The sequence below is a fragment of the Cricetulus griseus genome, chromosome 2 (genome assembly GCF_003668045.3).
Source record: "Cricetulus griseus strain 17A/GY chromosome 2, alternate assembly CriGri-PICRH-1.0, whole genome shotgun sequence".
Lineage (NCBI taxonomy): Eukaryota > Metazoa > Chordata > Mammalia > Rodentia > Cricetidae > Cricetulus > Cricetulus griseus.
This window is the reverse complement of record NC_048595.1, coordinates 10,001,369-10,023,076: the sequence shown is the minus strand read 5'-3', so window position 1 is coordinate 10,023,076 and position 21,708 is coordinate 10,001,369. Positions and strand designations below refer to the sequence as shown.

Below are 21,708 nucleotides of genomic sequence, written 5' to 3'. Positions count from 1 at the left end.
AGAACTTTTGACTGCTGAAACACAACAGAGATGCTCATCATCTCCTAGAGGGAAAATTCCAACCAATCATAAAATAACTTTAGGATATTAACTATAAGTCAGTCTTGTTCAAGTTCAAACTTTTTTCTACCTGAATTTTGTTGTGCAGTTATTTGGAAAATTTTAGTACAATCTGGCTAACAATTAGAGTGATAAATGCAAGAACAAAAGCTATAAACTGTTTTTGAGTTATTCTTATTTTTATTATAATAACAATAGTGGAAAATACTGATGGAAATATATACTTAATATAGCATAATAAAGAAATCTAACTAAAAATGCTAAAAGTTTTAGTCAAGAAAAGTGGAAAGGTTTTATAATCCTAATTAAATTTCCTCACTGCAAGCCCATTTAAATTACACACAAGTCAGAAATGTGCTAGCCATTAGAACACACACAGATCCCTTCCTCCCTATACCTGGCATTTGGCATCAAAGGAAGTTCTGTACAGATCTAATACTAAAACTTGTCTAAAGTAATATCAGATTGCTAAAGCACCAAAAAACAAGATGGTTATTGCTACAACTCTTTTGGAATACTATGCACACTCTTTGACACAATTGGAACATTAAAGCAAAGTGCACTCTTGAAATCTTGCTAATTCAGGGCATGAGAATCAATACATAACTAAGCCTAAGCTTAACCGTCAGCTCCTCAGATAAACGGACACAGGACACAGCAAGAACAAAGTCCACACTCAAATTCCACTTTGGATGTCTCCATCACTCTAGCCCAGGTCTGACTCCTCTAACAAGCCCCAGGCCGCAGAAAAGCCACTACCTTTGAGTGGCCAGACTCACATTAAGAATCAATCTTAAAATATGAAAATAAATGAAATACATACATAAACATACCTCTGATGTATGATGACCGAAAATCCATTCTGCTTTTTCCCTACCCCCTCACCATTTCAAATATAATCTGCCTTCAAAAGCATGTCAGTAAATCTTCAACTATTACTGTAATAGAGACCATGTGCCCATGTGCTCACCAGATTGATGTTTATGAGGTATAGTCCTCTGTATTAAAATAAACTTATTTCTGATAATGAAAGCGATGAAAAGAAATCAAAACGATCCACTCCAATGATTTCACCTCTCTCAATGCAACATGGGACAGAATGTATTAAACTTCATCACCTCAGGAAATTATACTAGTGGTTTTTTAATTAGAAACATCTGGAAATGACATAAAAGATGTCTAAAGTTTCAATTGATAAGATACAAAATGTTTTCAAGTCTTAAGAGTTTTAAGCAATGAAGTAAAAAAGATACAAACTTTACATTTTTCATCTCTTTAAAAGCTGCATATGAAAAATTTTAAGAGTGTTTCTGACATCCATAAATTTTTCTTTTTTTTTTCTTTCTTTCTTGTTTGACACAGGCTCTCTCTATTGTGTAGCTCTGGCCATCCTGGAATTATCTCTGTAATTCCAGGCTGGCCTCAAACTCATAGAGATTCACCTGCCTCTACCTCCCAAGTACTTGGATTAAAGGCGTGCTTACAAAAACTTGTAGAATATTTCTGGCATCCATAATGTCTATAACTGTGAGAATGAGACAAAAAAATAAGAATATTGCTCTAGAATGCATTAGAATTACATAGCTAATACTACTTATCAGAACACCCTTGAGGTTACAGAAATATCCACAGCAGAATAGTTTAATCTCCTAGTAATCACACACCCTCCTGCAAAAGAAAAACATCTTGCATTTCCGTATATGCCTTCCATATTTTATACAAAGGACTTTCAAGAGCAAAATACTTGAAAGTTTCTGCTTGATCATTTCTGGTCTCTAAAAATTTACTTTCAATCTTGGAAAATTACAAAATAAAAAGTTCAGAAAATAAAAGCTTAATATGTTCCAAACAAAGAAACACAAAACGCTCACGTTGAATGTGGCAGAAAAGAGGTTAAAAAAGAAAGTCTGAGCTAAAGTTCCTAAGAGTTAGTGTCCCCCAGGAACCAAAGAGACACCAACCCACACCAAGCAATGCACATGCAACGCCACACACAAACTCATACAATGAAAGCAGCAGACGGATAATGGTGTGAGGAAACGAGGGAAAAGGAGGGAAAAGGAGGATGTGTGTGTGTGCTATGCTTTAAAATCGACAGCTGGCCTAACATCTAGGTCATGAATTTGTATAAATTCTTATTTTTAAACTCACCTGATGCATTTTCAATTCCTGTTGTGTTCTGTAAAGATACACACAACAAAGAAACTTCTTTGATTACATGAGCCCTAAAAAGAAAAACAGACAATTGTAATATGCACCTGCCTACAAGTTTACAGTGATTTAAAACCACATATGAACTATACAGTGTGCTCCACAGACTATTCATAAACCCATGCCAGTCAACCTCAGTCCACACTGACAACTGACTTCTCAGATTCATTATCATAATAAATATATTTCTCACTAAAACTTACTAGGGCTTCACTGAACTCTACAAAGCACAACCATCAGAATGACATCATATTTTGGTTAAGAATTGCATCACTCCTAGGAGAAATAAATTGGCTTTGTTAATAGTCAGAAGCACAAAGCCTAGAGGAGTAAGTGGTGTGCAACTCAGGCATCCTTTTGCTTTCAGTATTTGCTGCATGCAAATACAGTTAGACTCTCATTACTCTGTTTTTCAAGCTCCTGAAGCAGAAAGGTGGACGGACTAGAAAGGACCACGCAAAATTCTTCAAAGGGAAGAATAAAAAGCAGGCAATACCATGCAAAGCTTTTTAAAGAGGTCTGGAAAGAACTACAATTATGCCTCTCTAAAGTGATGTGTTTGACATAGTCATGGCATAGTAAAAGATATGACAACAAAAGCCCTTCTTGTAAATACATATGGCATACAGTCACATACCTCATAACAATAGTGCAGTCAACAACTGACTCCATATACAATGAGAATCCCATAGCCTTGTGTTGCCTCATCGTTAGCACTGGTCTCAGCAAAGTCATACCAGTACATTTATGACATTTAAAAATGACAAATAAAACTGCCAGTGATACATTGTCAGATCACACCCTTAAGTGGTGTGTGACTATATTCATTTCTAAATAATAATTACAGTGGGATCACACTGTAATTCCAGCACTTCGGTGGAGACAGGAGCATTCGGAGTTCAGGGCCAGCCTGAGCTATATAACACTGCTATCTTTAAAAAGTCTATGCAGATAGTCCTTTCCATATAATGTATGCCCAAATCAGTATGATGGCTCATGACTGTAATCCCAGCACTTGAAAAGTGGAGGCAGGAAAATCAGGAGTTCAGGGTTACCCTGAGCTCCATTAGATAGTATCCCCACACACAAAAAATAATTAAAGATTAAAAATATATAGATATAAAGATACAATATATACCTTGTGTCAGTTTATATCACTCATTATATATATATATGTATATATATATGCATATATATATCTTTCAGTAAGCACATACACCATGAAGTCTAACTCTCTTATTTTTTCATGCATGTCCTTGATCCACAAGACACCACCTATATGGTAACTGTCTGACCCTAAGGTCAATAACACAAGGGGAGTGTGATGTAATGGACACACTGCAAACTGGAAGAATAAATGCCTGCCCCATTGCAAGCAACAGTGCTTTGACGGGCTACACTCTTACATTCTTAGCTGGTCCTCTACGGGGAGTTGACTTTCTGTTCTTTCCTTAAGTTGCTGGATCATACTCACCTGATGACTTTTAACAACAAGGTATTATATTCAAATCTGGCCCTGCTCATCCAAATTAATTTTTGTGTGTATTGTGCCCAAGAAACATACTCCACAGCATTCCATCTTGTTACACCGGTCAGTGAGTTCTGGCCAAGCCAAAATAAAATCTTAGTCTATCTGATAAAGTGTAGGTAACTGAAGGGCAACCTATGGAATCAGTTCCTTCAGAGAGGGGGTTCTTTTCCTTCCTAATGCTGTGACCCTTCAATACAGTTCCTCATGTTGTAGTGACCTCACCAACTATAAAATTATTTTTGTAGTTACTTCATAACTGTAATTTTGCTAGTATTATGAATCACAATGTAAATACCTGTGTTTTCTGAAGAAGGTCTTAAGCAACCCCCATTAAAGGGCTGTTCAACCCCCAAAGGAGCTGCAACCCACGGGTTGAGATTGCTGCTTTAAAGTTCAACACTGAGCATCTCTCTCACAAATATTCAATACGATCTTCCCCAAAGATACATATAATACAGTAAACGCAACTGGCCCTATGGTCTGAGACTTAATCCGCTGTCCTGTCTGAATGTGGCTCCGGGGTATGAAGAGTTACTAACAGTCTCTTAGACATGCACACCTGACCCCCATACAATGTTTCCTGGACACTAGCCACTCCTCTAGGCCAGTGTGACATCTTATCTTCCAGGTTTCTCTTATCTTCGTCAGGATTTATGAATTTGGCCATGGGACTTCTTTGAGAAACTGACAAAAAAAAAAAAAAACAAAACAAAAAACACTGCCGTAAAATACAGTATTTTGCTGAGAGATGTGCAAAAGGATTAGATTTATATGCCATTTCCCTCAGTTTGGTTTTCCTTTCTCTTAAGACTCGTCAGCATCACTGTAAGGATCACACAGGAAGCTTCTTCCAGGGGCAGGAGGCCTGGCCTGTGCTGCCTTCATGCACTTACTCTGATTTTCTGCTTTGAGGGAAGCACTGGAATCTTCAGCTAACAAGACCCAGGTTCAGGCTGGCTGAGAAAACTCGGCCATGTTCTACAAGCCTGATTTCTGTTATTACTTAATGGTATAGTGTTGTTGTTTGTGGGTTTATGTTGTTGTATTGTAATTTAACAGAATTTAACAGCTTTACTAAGCTATTCATGTATCATGTAACTCAATTACCAGACTGGAGAGATGATGGTTCAGTAGTTAAGAGCACTTGTTGCTCTTGCAAAGGATCCAGGTTCCACTCCCAGTACCTAAAAGTGGCTCACAACCTTCTGTAAGTCAAGAAATCCAACACCCTCTTCTAACCTCTGCAGGCATGCACAAATGTGAATGCATGTACACAAACATACATGCAGGCAAAACACTCATCCAACACCTGCCAATCCTACAAGCTGCTCTAGGGACAGGAAGAACTGTGACCTGGGACAATAGAAGAAGGAAGAGGAGGAGGACTGAGGAAGCCAGACTATGAGCTGGAAGTCTACCATAAGCAGATCTGGGTGTTTGCCCTCCAAGGTGGACAGCTTGCAGGTGGCACTGACGAGACAAAAGCCAGTACTGGCTTGGCATGGTGGAAAAGGAGAAAGAAGTGAGTGGACCCTGGATAACATTGCAAACTAGAGCCTCTCACTTCAGCTGCCAGATTAGAGATAAACTATGCAAGAAAGGGCAGGTGGGGATGAAAGCTAGGTCCCCATCCTCCCAGAACTGGGGGTGTGGCTGCTGCCTCCTGGGGTGCTAGCCCGCTTCCATCTGCTTTGCAGTTACTTTCCCCTCTTTATTTCACATTTTTCTTCATTCCTTTACCTCACCCTGTAGCTGCTAGCTCACAGGCATAATTCACACAGCAGAGTTATCTGCTGACACTGGACAGATAAAACAGTACAGTACTAAAACATTCCATTCTTTGATGCATCAGCTTAATAAATGGCAACTTTTTCTAATAAAAATCCCTACTATGTGACTTGAATTGTTACATGATGAAGCATATTCTAAGACATCCCAAACTACTCGCTCCCTCCTTGTCCAAACAAAACCCCATTCATCATTTCTTGTTGGAGAATACAAGGATCTTAACACCTTCTTTTAAAAGTTCACTACATCCCTATGTCCCAGGGACCCTCTTCTCTGTCACTTCCAATCCTAACTGCTAAAAAACATACCCTTTTTTTTTCTTTTCTCCCTCTTTATTCCCAACATGGAAAATTACATACCTAAAACTTCATAATCCAGGGAGATGGACACACACACACACACACACACACACACACACACACACACACACACTCACACTCACACACACACTCACACACACACACTCACACACACACCTTACACACACACACTCACACACACCTTACACACACACACACTCACACACACAGACACACACCTTACACACACTCACACACACACACAGACACACACCTTACACACACACACACTCACACACACACACACCTTACACACACTCACACACACCATACACACACACCTTACACACACACACTCACACTCACACACACACACTCACACTCACACTCATACACACACACTCACATACACACACTCACACACACTCACACACACACACTCACACACACAGACACACACTCACACTCACACACACTCACACACACTCACACTCACACACACACACTCACACACACACTCACACACACCTTACACACACACACTCACACTCACACACACACCTTACACACACACACTCACACACACACAGACACACACCTTACACACACACACACTCACACACACACACAGACACACACCTTACACACACACACACCATACACACACACCTTACACACACACACTCACACACACACTCACACTCACACACATACACACACACACTCACATACACACACTCACATACACACACACTCACACACACTCACACTCACACACACACTCACTCACACACACACTCACACACACACTCACACTCACACATACACACACACTCACATACACACACACTCACATACACACACTCACACACACTCACACACACACACACAGACACACACACACAGACACACACTCACACACACACACACAGACACACACACACTCACACACACACACAGACACACACACTCACACACACACACACACTCACACACACACACACACTCACACACACACACACACACACATACATACACACGGGGGGGGGGCAATGAATGAACCCATACATAAATATACACAAATAACATCAATAAATATACCTTTTTAAAAAACATTGTAGTATCAGAACTAGTACAAGTCAACAGACTTCTCAGCTGATTTTCTAGGATATGTATGTATGTAGTATGTGTGAGGGTGTGTACACACATTGTAAATTGTGTGCACGCATATGTGGAGGCCAACAGGCTGACATGGGATGTCTTCCTCAATGGCTCACCACTTTATCTGCTCAGACAGGATGTCTCACTGGATCCAGAACTTGCCAATTCACTAGACGAGGTAGCTGGCTGCCCTGGGATCCCATTCTACCTCCTGAGAGTTGAGAGTATAGACAGGGGAGCCACTATTTTTTTATGGGTACTAAGAATCCAAACTCCAGTCCTTACACCTTTGTAGAGAGTGCTTTGATCATTGATGTATCTCCCCAGCCTTCCTGTTCTTCTAGGTTAAATTCTTTCTAAATTATGCTAAAGTGAAGCCATGCACAGTAGTGGGTGCCTGTCACCATAGCTACTCAGGAAACAAGGTAGGAGGATCGATCTTGAGTCTAGAAGTTCAAGACAGGCGTGAACAACCTAACAAGACCCTATCTCTAACAACACAGAAAGGGAGACTTGGGGCAGTCTCTCTACAGTATCACCTTGTGTTGAACTGAACAGCCCTGGCCTGAGACTGTCTTTCACTATGGGCATTCACACTGCCCTGGTCCATCAATGCCAGCAGTGCTGCAATCATTTTCACAATTGAAAAAACCTACATACCTTCCCAAACACAAGCTCAGGGGCTGAGAACAAGGATCTGCAGTGATCATATGACTAGTATAATAGGACTACACGTATTATCTACCGTAATGACAAACTCCAAACACTATTCTCAAGTAACGTTCTTAAGGGATCACCAGCAACACTCAAAAACCCCAAAGCCCTGGCTGTACTTTGACCTTAGCACTGGCTGGGACAGCACCACTTCCACATTTCCACTTAGCTAATGTCCAGCATCTCAAAGCCAAAGTTCAGGGGACTAAATAGATGGCTCAGAGGTTAAGAGCACTGTTCTTCCAGAAGTCCTGAGTTCAATTCCCAGCACTCACATAGTGACCCACAACCAATGTATAATGAGATCTACTGCCCTCTTCTGTCCTGCAAGTATACATGTGGGCAGAACACTGCATACACAATAAATAAATAAACAAATGCCAAAGTTTATCCACAATGGATCCTATCGAGGCAGAGAAGAATCTTTTCACACATACCATCAAATCCATTCCAGCACCAGGTGGTCATGGCTCACGCCTTCAATCCCAGAACTCAGGAGGCAGAGGCAGGTGGATCTCTGTGAGTTCAAGGCCAGCCTGGTCTACAGAGTGAGTTCTAGGACAGCCAGCGCTGTTACACAGAGAAACCCTGTCTCAAAAAAAATGAAAAAAATTCCAGCATGCTTTTTTATAACTTTTTTTAAGATTTATTTTATATGTGAGGGTGTTTTACCTACAAGTATGTATGTATGTATGTATGTATGCATGTATGTATGTATTCCACATGAATGCCTGGTTGTAGCATGATAAGTAAAAGACCTAGAGACTGATGTTGGGGTTCAAGCTTCAAGCTGAAGATTAGAAAAGCAAAGTAGCTGGACACTACTTCTGAGTGTTGGGATTATAGAGTGTACTGCATGGCTAGTTTATAGAGTACTAGGGATAAACCCAAGGGCTTCTGGCATGGTAGGGCAAAGTCTATGATCTTGGACACATTCAGCTGTACTTTTCAAAGATACTGCTTTCAAATTCTGGAACAAATCATCCTTACCAATATTAACTTGTTAATATAAAGATGACTTGAGTATTGAGGGCCAGTACCAAAAAGTGAAACAAACAAACACATTCTGGTCTCTCACAGTATCAAAACAATCTGAACAACTGGTAACATACTCCAGAGACCTGAAAACTGAGAGCGAAGTGACACTCTTGAGCCTGGGTATGCACAGACCCTAACCCTCACCTCCTCTGAAATACAGCAGAATCTATCTAAGGACGACACACTACACAAAGCAAACACATGTTACACTGGCTATGCTGTCTTTGTGCACATCTACAAACATGAATTTTACAAAGCTAGAGGAAAAGCCATCATTTTTTAAAATATCAATTGAAGTCTGAGAGAAAGGAAGGATGATGAAAATACTTAATACATTCACCCACAAAACACTTATCTTAGTTATTTTTAGGATCACTTTAGATCTTTTGCTCTTAATTTGAAAAATACTGTAACTTCAGAACTGTTACTTTTAAATTACATTCATTTACTGCAAGTGTGTGTTTGCCACTGTGTGAGTGCAAGGGTCAGAGGACAACCGGCAGGAGTCAGTTAATTCTCTCCTTCCAGAAACTTCCAGGGTCCAAAGTTCAGTCACCCAGCGTGGTGGCAAATGCCCTTACTTGCTGAGCCATCTCCCTGGCCTAATTTTTCCCACATTGTAACATCAAGAATCAGTAGAGATTACTTTAGCTGTAAGACTCCGGAAGCTCACAGACAAAAAAATAAAACAGACGTAAGCACAGGAGCCAGCATGCTGTGCTGTAGTTAGAGCAAAGTGCAATAAAGACAGACAAGGTGCAAGGAGCCAGCACACTGTGAGCTAGACCAGAAGCGCAACAACACACACAAAGTGGCAGCAGTACAAGGGAGAGGGCTAAAAACAGCACTTCGTGAAAGGACTCTGACAAGTCCACACAACAAAAATGTCTAAGAGCAGCTCTGTCTGCAAATAAGCATCATGGTAGCAAACAATGTGGAGATGAAGCCTTTAGCTTAGCAGATTTACTGACTACCTGCTTACTCTGACCAAAAGACTCTCACAACCCAGAAACATTAAAACCATGCTAACCTCTCAAAACCAGTTTTTATCAGTTTACAAACACTATCAGAATTGTCAGGATCCCTACCAGGAGGGTGACACCAGCAGGCCAGATCAAAACAGGCCCTGCTCACACTACACCTGCTCAGAGAAAAATACATGCACTTTCTTTTCCCAAAATAATATAATTTCACAGATCACCTAGTTTCACCCTTTAAAAAAAAAAAGTCCCAATTTTCCTTGAAGATACAAATTATAGGAGTGGCTTGTTGGGGCATGTTTGCATAGCATGTGCACAGCTGTGCAGCACTGCCAAACAGAGAAGAAAATGCAGACAGTACTACCAGGTTACATAAACTGCAGCAACATCCGTACTAAAATGTGTGTCACTTTAAGAACGAACAGGGGACTTGTGCGTTTGTGTGTAGATCATGAAAGCAGGAAGATTGAGCAAAAGCTGACTCACTGGGTGTGGCCTCTGCTGAAACCTGTCTCCCACCCCCCAGGAGGACTTCCACGCATACCAAGGACAGAGGTGTTAGAGCAAGTAGATCACAGAGACACCAGCAAATCCCTTGCTCAGCCTCCGGAGCCTGGGCAGAGGCACAGGGAACAGGCTGGTGACTGAGAACCCTCAAGTGTTCTCCCAGTTCTCCCACACTGATTTCCATCCCGTGGCCCAGGGCCTAGATCCCTCAATGTGCACAGCACAGAGTGCTCTGTGTCACAAAGCAAACAAATACGGAAATGGGGGCTTAGAGGACTGATATAGGTGCTGACAACACTCGTTTCCAGGCAGCAGACTGAAAGCTCCAGGCCTTCTGTTCCCAGAGTTACAGGCACAAATGAAAAAATGGGGCTGATTAAGAGTTCTGCTTAAAATATTTAAGTTGCAGAACTCTGAGGTCAACAGCCCTCAGCTCTAGAGGGCTTTAACAATTAAACACCATCATATTAAAATGTCAAGCAGGAGACCAGTTAGTTGACATCCTAGGAAAGAAACATAGATCTGCACTTAGACTGTGGGCACCCAGGGGTTTTCCAACCAAATGGGATGTTTTACTTTACAACAGTGGCTCCCAACCAGTGGTCATGACCCCTTTGGGGCTGAATAACCCTTTCACAGGGGTCACCAAAAACTACCAAAAAACCACAAATATTTACATTACAATTTATAGCAGTAGCAAAATTACAGTTATGAAGTAGCAATGAAAATAATTTTATGATTGGGGTCAATACAACATGAGGAATTGCATTAAGGGGTCTCGGGGTTAGGAAGGTTGAGAACCACGGCTTTAAAATAAAAGGGGCTGGGTAAACAACTCGATTGATAAAGTGCTTGTTGAATAAGTATGGGGCCCTCAGCTCAATTCCTCACACTCCTGTAAACAAGCCAGATGCCACAACACACACACTTATAATCAAGTGCTGACACAGGAGTACCCTGGATACTTGCTGGCCAGCTAGTCTAACCAAACTTCTTTCAGTGAGAGAGCTTCTCTCCAAAAATAAAGTGGGCTGAGGAAAAAGCTCAGCAAGTAAAACACTTACTTGTTATGCAAATGTGAGGACCTGAGTTTGAATCCCTGGAACCCATTTCAAAACTGGACACAATAGCATGTGTCTGTAATCCCTGCACAGAGACAGGAGGTAGAGACAGATTGAGAGCCTGGAAGCTCACAAGCCAGCTAGCCTGGCTTACACAGCAGTAAACAAGAGACCCTACCTTAGGTAGACAGTGCTGGCCAACACCAACATTGTCCTCTTGCTTCCGTGCTCAATTACACACACTTGTGAGCATAAACATGCACGCGCGCGCGCGCGCGCGCGCGCACACACACACACACACACACACACACACACACACACATGCATACACACAAACTAGTAAATAAGAAAGCAATTAATGGCCTGCACAAGATGTGCTGGGGTAAAGATGGTGCAGAAATTAAGGGAGTGACCAATTAATGACTGGCCCAGGCAGAGACCCATATCCTGAGAGGGAGCTCACCCCTGAGGGCAGGACCCAGAAGTGGGATACCTCAGAGACCTAGGATAGAACCAAACACAACTGGCAAAAAAAAAAAAATGAAAAACATCAATGAAATGTTTCCTAATGATATTCTGCTATACTCATAGATTAATGACTAGCTCAACTGTTAACAGAGATGCTTTGCCCAGCAACTGATGGAAACAAAAGCAGAGACCCACGGCCAAATATTAGGAAGAACTTGGGGATTCCCACAGAAGAGAGGGAGGAAGAATTGTAGGAGCCAGTCGGATCAAGGGCACCACAAGAAAACCCACAGAACCAACTAACCTAGCCATGCAGGGACTCATAGGGACAGAACTGACAACCAAGGAGTCTGCATGGGACTGACCTAGGCCCTCTGCATATATGTTACAATCATATAACTTGTCTTTGTGTGAGACTCCTAAGTGAGAGCAGGGGCTGCCTCTGACTCGGTTGCCTGCTTTTGGGACCCTTTCCTCCTATCAGATTTCCTCATCCAGCCTTAATAGAGAGGAGGTGCCTAGTCTCACTGCAACTTGATATACCATGGTGGCTGATATCCATAGGAGGCTCACCAGTATCTGGAGACACAGAGGAGGAGGAGAGGGCTTGGGGTGGGGAGAGGTGATGGGAGGAGAAAAGGGAGGGGGAACTTTGGTTGGGATGTAAAAACAAAAAATAAATAAATAAATAAATAAATAAATAAACAAAACCAAAAAAAAAAAATTGGGTGGGAAAAGAGAATAAATAATGAAGAAAAATAATAAAGATAAAAAGAACAATTTAATGGGAAATTCTTCACAAAACATTATTCCCAAGCTGGGGATATAGATCCGTGGAGGAATACTTACCTAGCCTCTATGAAACAACTGGTCCAAGCCCCAGCACTGCAAAGAGGAGAAAATGTTTCTAGTATCTATTGATAGAGCTAAGCTTAGACATGAATGTTGGCCATTGTAGACTATCATTTGCCTGACTGATAATAAAGACATCTGTTAATATTCTCCCTTATTCCCTTCATCATATATCTATGACATATTTCACTGCACATGGAATTTATTACATGTGGTATCTCAAGCTTTCTATAATATATAAAATCTTATCTCTCATTGTAGCAGTAGCTGTTCCCCTTCACTGTACCAAGAACAAAAAGATCATTGTCAATTTTCCTGGGGGAAATAATACTATCCTGTCAAAACATTCATGTATTAAATTTTTCCTTATTTTAAAGATTAACTGCCAAAAAGAATACAGATGTAAAGATCAGCATGAGAGGTGGGAATAAAGCAGGAGCGATTGGGCTTTCTGCTCAAACCCTGTGTTCTGACTGGGGGGCCACTAAAAAGTCAAGGTTATAAGGGGTCCCAACCAAAGTACTGCAACCCACTGCTAACTGCACATTCTGCAAAACAGCACCAACACAGAGGTTTCAATTAAAAGATACTTCCGTGATATTTTATCTGTATAAAAACTTGCCAGTATTAGAAAAGGAAGTAAAATCAACTCTCCACTCACCCTGAAAAGACAAGCCTCATGCAGAATGTCTAAAGTGGGGCAGGGTGTGGCGTCCATTCCACAGTTGGCCTGTGAAGTCTTAGCCGACTGCTTTGAGTGACCCTTTCCCACCAGAGTCCCCAACACAGCACTACTTTTGTTGTTAAACTCTGAAAAATAAGAGATATTCAGGACTCCTGCTAAGAGTCTCCTAAAAAAGCAAAGAAAGCGACAGCCACATGGACATGCTCCCCATGTCACCCGAGTGCAGATTTTCACTCTGAGACTCAAAGGTTTCATCTGCTCACGCTTCAAAGGCTGTTTGCAGTTCTCAAGGTTTTCTCTACATACTGCAGAACTCAGGAAAACCAATCTTGTACAAAACTCACACCCACAAGGGGCTTTCTGACACAAAACATGGGCAGCCAAGAACTGTGACCTACAGCAGTCCCTGTCACTGCTGACACTGTGCGTAGTCAAGTTGCTAGCCACATGGTCATCACAAGATTCACCTACCACTTTAGTGACAGACTTTTTATTTAGGGTGGGAGTTAACTTGTATAATCTGAGGTTTGAGGTTTACACTCTAAATGTATAACAACGGTTGGCAAGACTGCTTACAAACAGTAGCAATACCTACTGTCTACAAAGTATATATGCAGCCGGGTGGTGGTGGTGCACACCTTTAATCCCAGCACTCAGGAGGCAGAGGCAAGCGGATCTCTGTGAGTTCCAGACCAGCCTGGTCTACAAGAGCTAGTTCCAGGACAGAGAAATCCTGTCTAGAAAAAACAAAAACAAAAATAAATAAACAAATAAAAAAGTATATGTGCTGCTCTACAGTTTAAGAAGGCCTTTAACACATAATTGTTTTATTGCTGTTGTTATTGTTTTAAGATACATTTCCTCAAAATAACTTACCAGGCTGGCCTCGAACTCACAGAAATCCACCTGCCTCTGCCTTCTAAGTGCTGGTATTAAAGGCATGCACTACCACCACCCAGCTATAGTTCTCAATTCAACATAAAAGTAAATGTCTAGGCCGGGCAGTGGTGGTGCATGCCTTTAATACCAGCACTTGGGAGGCAGAGGCAGAGGCAGGTGGATCTCTGTGAGTTCAAGGTCAACCTGGTCTACAGAGACAGTTCCAGGATAGCCAGGACTACACAAAGAAACCCTGTCTCAGAGAGAGAGAGAGAGAGAGAGAGAGAGAGAGAGAGAGAGAGAGAGAGAGAGAGAGAGAGAATATGTCTAGAAGTCTCTAGGTAATGGTCAGTTTATGGTCAATACAGTAGTACCCTCCATGCAAAGGTATAGAAAGAAAGAACAAAACAGATGAGGACAGTTTCGGGTGGCTTTGGGTTCCAGGTTAAACCTGTACTTGACCTTGGGGTAGGTGTCCCAGTTTGCTTTCTGTTGCTGACCAAAAGCAACTTGGGGACAAAAAGATTCATTCCATCTCAGCTCACAGTCCTTCACTGAGAGAAATCAGGATAGGAACTTAAACAGAGATCATGGAGGCAAGCTACTTACTGGCTTGCTCGGCCTGCTTTCTTATACAATCCCAGAATGGCAATGTCCATAGTAGACTGGGCCCTCCCACATCAATTAGGAATCAAGAAAATGCCCCACAGACATGCCTACAGGCCAGTCTCTTGGAGGCACTTTCTCAATTGAGGTTCCCTCTTCCCAGATGTCCCCAGCTTGAGTCAAGGTGACAAAAGCTAACAAGCACAGTAGGGCTCCCCAGATATTATTGCCCTCTCAGCCTGCTCCCAAGCTCTGGATCTGCTGCAGGGTAAGTCAGAACTGGGACTGCTGAAAAGCAGGGCCCACATCACCTGCAAGAGGACAGAAGGTCTCAGGACAGTCTGAAAGGAAGGTCTCACCTATCCACCTGGGAGGAGCAACCAAGAAAGACCTTCTCACTGAGGGTACACCATCAACAAAGTAAAGTCCAATACTGAAGGAAAATGTAAGCAAGGATCCCAAAGCTAATAAGCAATTAGAGCCTGAACCACACAAGATAAATGGAAAGATACGGAAAGCATCCACACTGCAGTGGAAGAACAAGCAGAACGTGGTGGCCAACTTACTAGGAAACAAGAAGAGACTGGGGAAATAGTCTAAAGTGTGAAAGGTGACTAACAGGGAGGTCCAGGAAGACATCTGAAAGCAGAGCAGGCGGGAACAGGGATGGTACTGAAGGCGAGGGTGGTGAGCTCAATGTTGGCAGACATTTGCAAAGAAAGCTACATCTAAGGGGGGGGGGGACACTGGTTTCCATGCAGACTGGCATGGAGGTCAGAGATGAAGATGCAGATGTCTTACAGGGGTGGAAAATATGTCCATAGGAAGAGGAGGCAGGATTTGACTCTGTGGGAAGCATGGAACTGACTGGAGTAGTCACCTCCTGTGCTGGGGGGGGGGGGGGGTGAAGAGGGCAGGTGGAAAATCCTAAGGACAATTCTCTCAACAACTGCTACATTATCTCTCAAGACCTACTGCACTGGAGATATCTAAGAAAAATGTTAATTTTTCAAACACATTAAACTGCTTGCATCTTTTAAAACTTCTTTTTAAAAAAACATAATTTGTTTTTATTTTATTTGCATCGGTATTTTGCCTGCATGTTTGTCTGTGTGAGGGTGTCAGATCTTGGAGTTACAGACAGTTGTGAGCTGCCATGTGGGTGCTGGGTATTGAACCCCGGTCCTCTGGAGGAGCAACCAGTGCTCTCAACCGCTAAGCCACGTCTCCAGTCCTCTTTTAAAACTTTCTTGAATCGTGCACGTGCACAGGCATCACAGGTCAAAGGACAATCCCTGGGTACTCTCCTTCCTACTGCTGGATCCTAGAAAGCTTTAGCATGCTGAGCCATCTTGTTGGCCCTACATGCATATTATTTACCTATTCAGCTCAAAATACCCCAGAGAAAGGGAAAAAAGAGTATTTGTCCCCACTCTGCAAAATACCCCAGAAAAAGGGAAAAAAGAATATTTGTCCCCACTCTGCAAACATTAAGAGAAGAGAAGAGATACAACCTACATCCCCTCACATGCACCACCACCACAGCCGCAGCTGTGTGGGCCTGTGATCCTGTCATTTTGTGCACTGAGGCAGGGCTCTGCTAAACAACAACAGGGCTATATGCAGACAGAATCCCCATGTCTTCTAACGTGGGAACAAGGCTTCACAATTAAGCATCTAAATTTAGCACAAAGAGCCTTCCTTTTCAAAACTTTTACTTACAAGTGTACAAAGACTTGCTTTGCAATTTGCTGGCAAATTCTTCAAGCCTCAAAGAACCAATTTGAATGTCATTTTTATAGTCTCCAAAGTATGTTTAATATACAATGTCTGAACACAGTCCCAGGAAATATGCAGGATTCATGCTCAAGTATATATAGGTTTGGGGAATCTCAAAATTCTTTTCAAATTATGAAAGCATCATTTAAATTAATTTCCCATGAGACTTTAATAGAAGTCTTAGAAAAATCTACATGTAAGTACACATAAAATGTATAGATTTTACCAATTTCCAGATGGGCTGCCACAGTAATCAAGCTAACATTTCCACTTAGCTTTACATATTTCAAACAAACTGTGCCAAGAAGTAATTCAGCTCTTTTAAAGCAAAGCCTAACATGTGATTTATTGCAAGGGCTACAAAATATTCTTTTCACCAAAATACCTGGCAAATACAGATTCAATGAAACTTTTTTATTGCACATCCCAAGGGGCTAGAAATGAGAACACAGTATAGGTATGACATGAACCAAGACTCCAAGCATAACTACTACTTTCATGGTATAATTAAGAAAAAAAATAAGCATTTACCATTGTAGTGACCAGGTTTACTATAAACAATGACTTTAACTCATGTTTCAAGGAGGTGGGAAAGTCCCTTTAAAAACAAATATTTAAATGATACAGCATCCACCGCACTGGGATTATTCAGATACTCCTGCAATTCAGAAAAACCACTTATTACCAAACATGGCTCCAATGGCAGGATTTTTTTTCAGTATGTTTTAACAGTGCGTTCTAACTAAATATCATTTTACAGCCAAAGACAAACTAAAAAGAACCACAAGCAGTACAATCTTTACTTAGAATGATTAAGGATGAAGATCTGGAGACATATTTTCTCCCCCATTGGAAAGTGCATTAATGGCATACTTCCCATGATGATCAATTAGCTGTCTGTCATTCAGTGTAATGCACTGAAGTCAGGTAAGCATCTTAGAAATAAGCTTTCTGTCCTTAGGACAAGTTTGTGTGCAGAACTCCAAACTGGTTGGGGTTTTTGTTTTTTTGTTTTGTTTTATTTTTAAGGAGGAAATAGAAAAGCAGATTTTAGTCAAAGTAAAGTTTGGCTTCCATTATCAATCTTCAAGGAGTTGCTTCAAGTCTCTTTTTCTATAAGAAAAGAGTTATTTCTGTGCTATTCAGTATAATAAGCCCAAATGCCTAAATTATTCACCATCCATCAACTGTATGCAAATTTATTTAAATTTCATAATGATTTAATCTACATAGTGGGACCTGCTGATCCCACATCATAAAAAATGTCATAATCTCCAGGCTATCTCACCCTACCATATCTCTTGCCACAAAACAACGCCAATGTTCAACTGCAGAACGTGAATCACAAAAGCAAAAAGGAATTTGAATAGGAAGTCCATCGCCTTCTTCAAGGTATAAACCATAACATCTATTCTTAAGAAGTTTTTAAGAAGCCATAACTGTTTCTGTGATTCAACCACACAACAAAGAAACTTTTCATTTAATGAGGTCATTGAGAGTCACACAATTTTGTCCCCCCCAATGGACATCTGGCAATGTCTACTGACTTCATGGCTTGTCACAACTGAGCAAGGAACTACTGGCACTTTGTGGGGTTGAGAAGCTGCTAAGCATTCCACCATGGACAAGAGAGATACCCTCAACAAAGATTAATGCAGTCCAAATGTCAACAGTACAGTAGCTGAAAAGCAGTGTTTTATGGGAACTAAATATGCTAAGACCACTAACAGACTCTGTAGCCTTCCCTGACCTGCCTAGGACATGACAGCAGGCACTGTGATTGCTGATGGACAGCAAACATATCATGAAGCACTAAGTGCATGGCAGCAGGAGCAGAAGTCACACCCAGCAGGTACTATCGGTCCCTCCGCATCCAGAATCACCTGCAGGTGCTCTCTGCATGCAAGTTTGACACATCCTCCTCAATGTCCACGCACTCTTTCCCTTCCCACTATGGAATTCTCTAGAGAACACTGCAGATTTGATGTTGGTTGGTCCCCCCCCCCTTGTACATGTATTAAAACTAATGCAGAGCTAGTTCAGAAGACATGAAAACAGTAAATAATCCAAGGTGCTTTGCACCCTGGAAACTATGATTTAACAGACCCTGAAAGGTTTCTAAGTCATATCTAAACATTCTGAAGAAATAGTCCCACAAATAAGCAAATAGCCAATGTAAAATAATCATCACAAGAAGCTATGTGCACATGCACATGAGCTACACAGATGCCACAAAGAAAACAGGGAGCTGAAATGGACTGTTACTTCTTAGAAAGGTAGCTGAAACAAACAAAAATGTGTAGTCAGATGCTAAAAAGCAGGTTTTCCAGTTTTCAAATCTTAGGTAACTACAGAATTTTAAAGTTCACCATAGAGAAAAAACTTACAAATTGTAACGAAAAGAACATGTCAAGCTTTAAAAGCCATACAGATCAATGTGGAATTGGTTGGCTAATGGTGGCCAATCCCAAGGTTATCAGACAGCCATTAAACATCAAATTGAAGAACAGTTAAAGACACAGATACGAACTTACAACAGCATAATGGAAGACAAGCTCCATGAATACACACAACGTATCAATTCTGTGTAAAACATAAAACAGAAGTGAATGTTTTCATAAATAAATATGTGTGCATAAAGAAATATAAGCAGGCACACCATGAGGGACTGGTGACAATCTGCTACAATGTTAACAATGGCTATCTGTGGAGGCGGAAGGTTATGGCTGGCTTCTATTCCTTCTTTGTGCTTTTCTCTCTTTCCCCACTGTCTTACAGTGAGACTGTTTTGCTGTTTTGTGCTTACAGAGCTAAGACATTATTACAAAGTTGCACCTCTTTATCTTGAGCACTGTGTAGAAAAACCTAAATGAAGCTAACTCTTCCATCAACAAACAGGAAACATTCATTGAGCATTATCATTGTATTCCTGGGTCTAAGAACTTTCCTAAATGAATGTATCAACGGTTTTAAAGACAAAAAAAAAAAAGAAAGAAAGAAAGAAAGAAAAGCCCTGTTGCTTCCAACAATGGATTTACAGCTCTATTCCCATGGCTTGAAATAAAGGGGAGCTTATAAAATGATCTATAAAGGTCTTCAAAGCTAAGCTGAAATTTCACATGGAAAAGATTTTTTTTTTAAACCGAGTAAAGCGTTTGTAAGAAAGCCTGGAAGGTGGCAGCTACATTCCATGTCAAAAACAGAAAAGAAAACAACAATAATATCTCAGCTCCTCCTTCATATCTGAATGCAAACTTCCTAAACCTCTTTTTTAATACCACCGTGGGCAGGACCCTCGAAACTGTAGTCCGTGCTTTGTAGGTAAAAGAACCCTGGTAGGTTCCCTTTGCTGTAAAATGTTATTTTAAACAATAACCCTGAAGTAAACAAAAACTTTGAGATACATTTTAGTCATGTTCTGGGCACATTTTGTTCTAGAGACAAACATTCCAGGGTTTGGTTAAAGGGGCCTAACGGTAAGGCACTGAGATTCAGCAAAAGAAGTCCACAGGTCAAATACACCCAAGTCCTCAATATATGAAACATGGGGCGGGGTGGGGGGGGGAATGGATCCCATTTCTCCAGGTGCAAAACTGCGTAGTAAGGGACAACGGGGTTTCCCGGTTATCTGCGGGTTTGTTCCCACTGCTCCAGGCCCGACCCAATGGTACCAGGCTTTGGGGCTGGTGCTTCACGCGTGGATCCTGGAAGAACACTGACCTGTCAGGTGAAATTTCGTGTCTCACTTGTCATCCACAGAGACATGGCAGACCGATCTTCGGACTAACCAAAAAAAAAAAAAATCGGTCACATGCATGTTGGTGCACACACCTGTGACACACGCACATACGCACCCGTGGGCCGATGGGAACACTCGGGGAGACCATTGCCAGGGTAACACCACCACCGCACGGAAACTACGCGGGGAAACAAACACAAAGACTCGAGAGAGACACACAACCAAGTCGGGGATGCGGATGCGCTCAGACACTCACTCAGCCGGGACACAAAAGAGCCGAGGCGAGGGGCGAGCGCAGCCCCCGCTGACGGGGACCGCCCGGGGCCCACGTGCGGACCCCGCCAGCCCCGCAGCCACGCACCCCGACGCCGCAGCTCCGCGCCGCGCCGCCACCCGCGGCGGCGGACCCCAAACTTGGCCGCGGGGACGCGAGAGCCGCAGGGCGGGCCTCGCGCCGCCGCCCGCCCGCAGGCGTCCGTCAGCTTTCGCCACCGGTCCCCGGCGGTTCCGAGGAAGCTCGGAGGGGGCGCGTCAGCCCGCCCCGCAGTCCCCGCGTCACCCGCCCGGGCGCCCCCGCCCCGCCGCCCCGCCGCCGCCGCCGCGCTCCTCACCGACACCAGAGGCGTCCCCCGAGGCCCGCCCGCCCCGGCTCCGCCGCCCGGGCTCACCAGAGAGCGAGGTGCCAGCGCCTCAGCGAGCCCAGAGACGCCGCCGCCGCCGTCGCCCCGGCGTCCGCGGCCGCGCCGCTGCCATCTTGGCTCCGGCCGGAAGTGACGTCGGCAGGGCGCCCGCAACCCCGACTCCCGACCCGATGCGAAGCTCGTGGCCCGCGACCCCTCCGGCCCCGACACGTCTACGCGGCGTGACCCTGACGGACTGTGTGGGCCTCGGTGTCTGTCAATCACCGCTTCGCCAGGGGCCCCGGAGCGTCGCCATTGCTGGGCCGGCTTGGCCGCGGAAGAGCTATGGCTGAGGGCTTCATGGTTGCTCAGGTGGCCAGGGCTGCTGGGCATGGTGGCGCACACTTTGATGCCCACACTCTTGAAGCAGAAGCAGGCAGACGCCTGTGAATCCGAGGCCAGGCTGATCTGCACAGTGAATTCCAGGACAGCCAGGACCACACCGTGAGATCTTGTCTCAAGCAAAGCAAGAGCAGAAGAAAGGGTCCACTGGGAAGGCCATTATACCTCTGTCAGGCACCGCTTAGGTTGTGTGCAAAGGACCAGGGCAGCCACATGCACTAAAATGAAACTCCAGCAAGGCAGGTGCACCTGGGTGGCTTTGTTCATCCCTTACCGGGGGCATTTGCCGACCGTGGGTCAAGGTCGGTGCCAGGGAGCTGTGGCACCT

General features: G+C 43.0%; 1 protein-coding gene across 8 annotated transcripts in view; it reads right to left on the bottom strand.

Moving 5' to 3' along the window:
- Prdm2 (PR/SET domain 2) overlaps positions 1-21,137 on the bottom strand; it is a 106,867-nt gene extending 85,730 nt beyond the window's left edge. For 3 of the 8 annotated variants that reach the window (XM_027399968.2, XM_035439427.1, XM_035439428.1), the window contains exons 1-3: positions 21,027-21,137; positions 20,340-20,402; positions 2,212-2,285 (exon numbers count right to left, since the gene is read on the bottom strand). In XM_027399968.2, the coding sequence (XP_027255769.1) occupies positions 2,212-2,220 (9 nt within the window). In that variant the 5' untranslated portion in view covers positions 2,221-2,285; positions 20,340-20,402; positions 21,027-21,137. Of the gene's footprint in view, positions 1-2,211; positions 2,286-12,667; positions 12,704-13,331; positions 13,481-19,153; positions 19,171-20,339; positions 20,403-21,026 lie in introns of those variants that run through there. The other 5 variants (XM_035439425.1, XM_035439429.1, XM_027399971.2 and 2 more) reach the window with 5 other exon arrangements.
- Between the last annotated feature and the right edge of the window lie 571 nt (positions 21,138-21,708).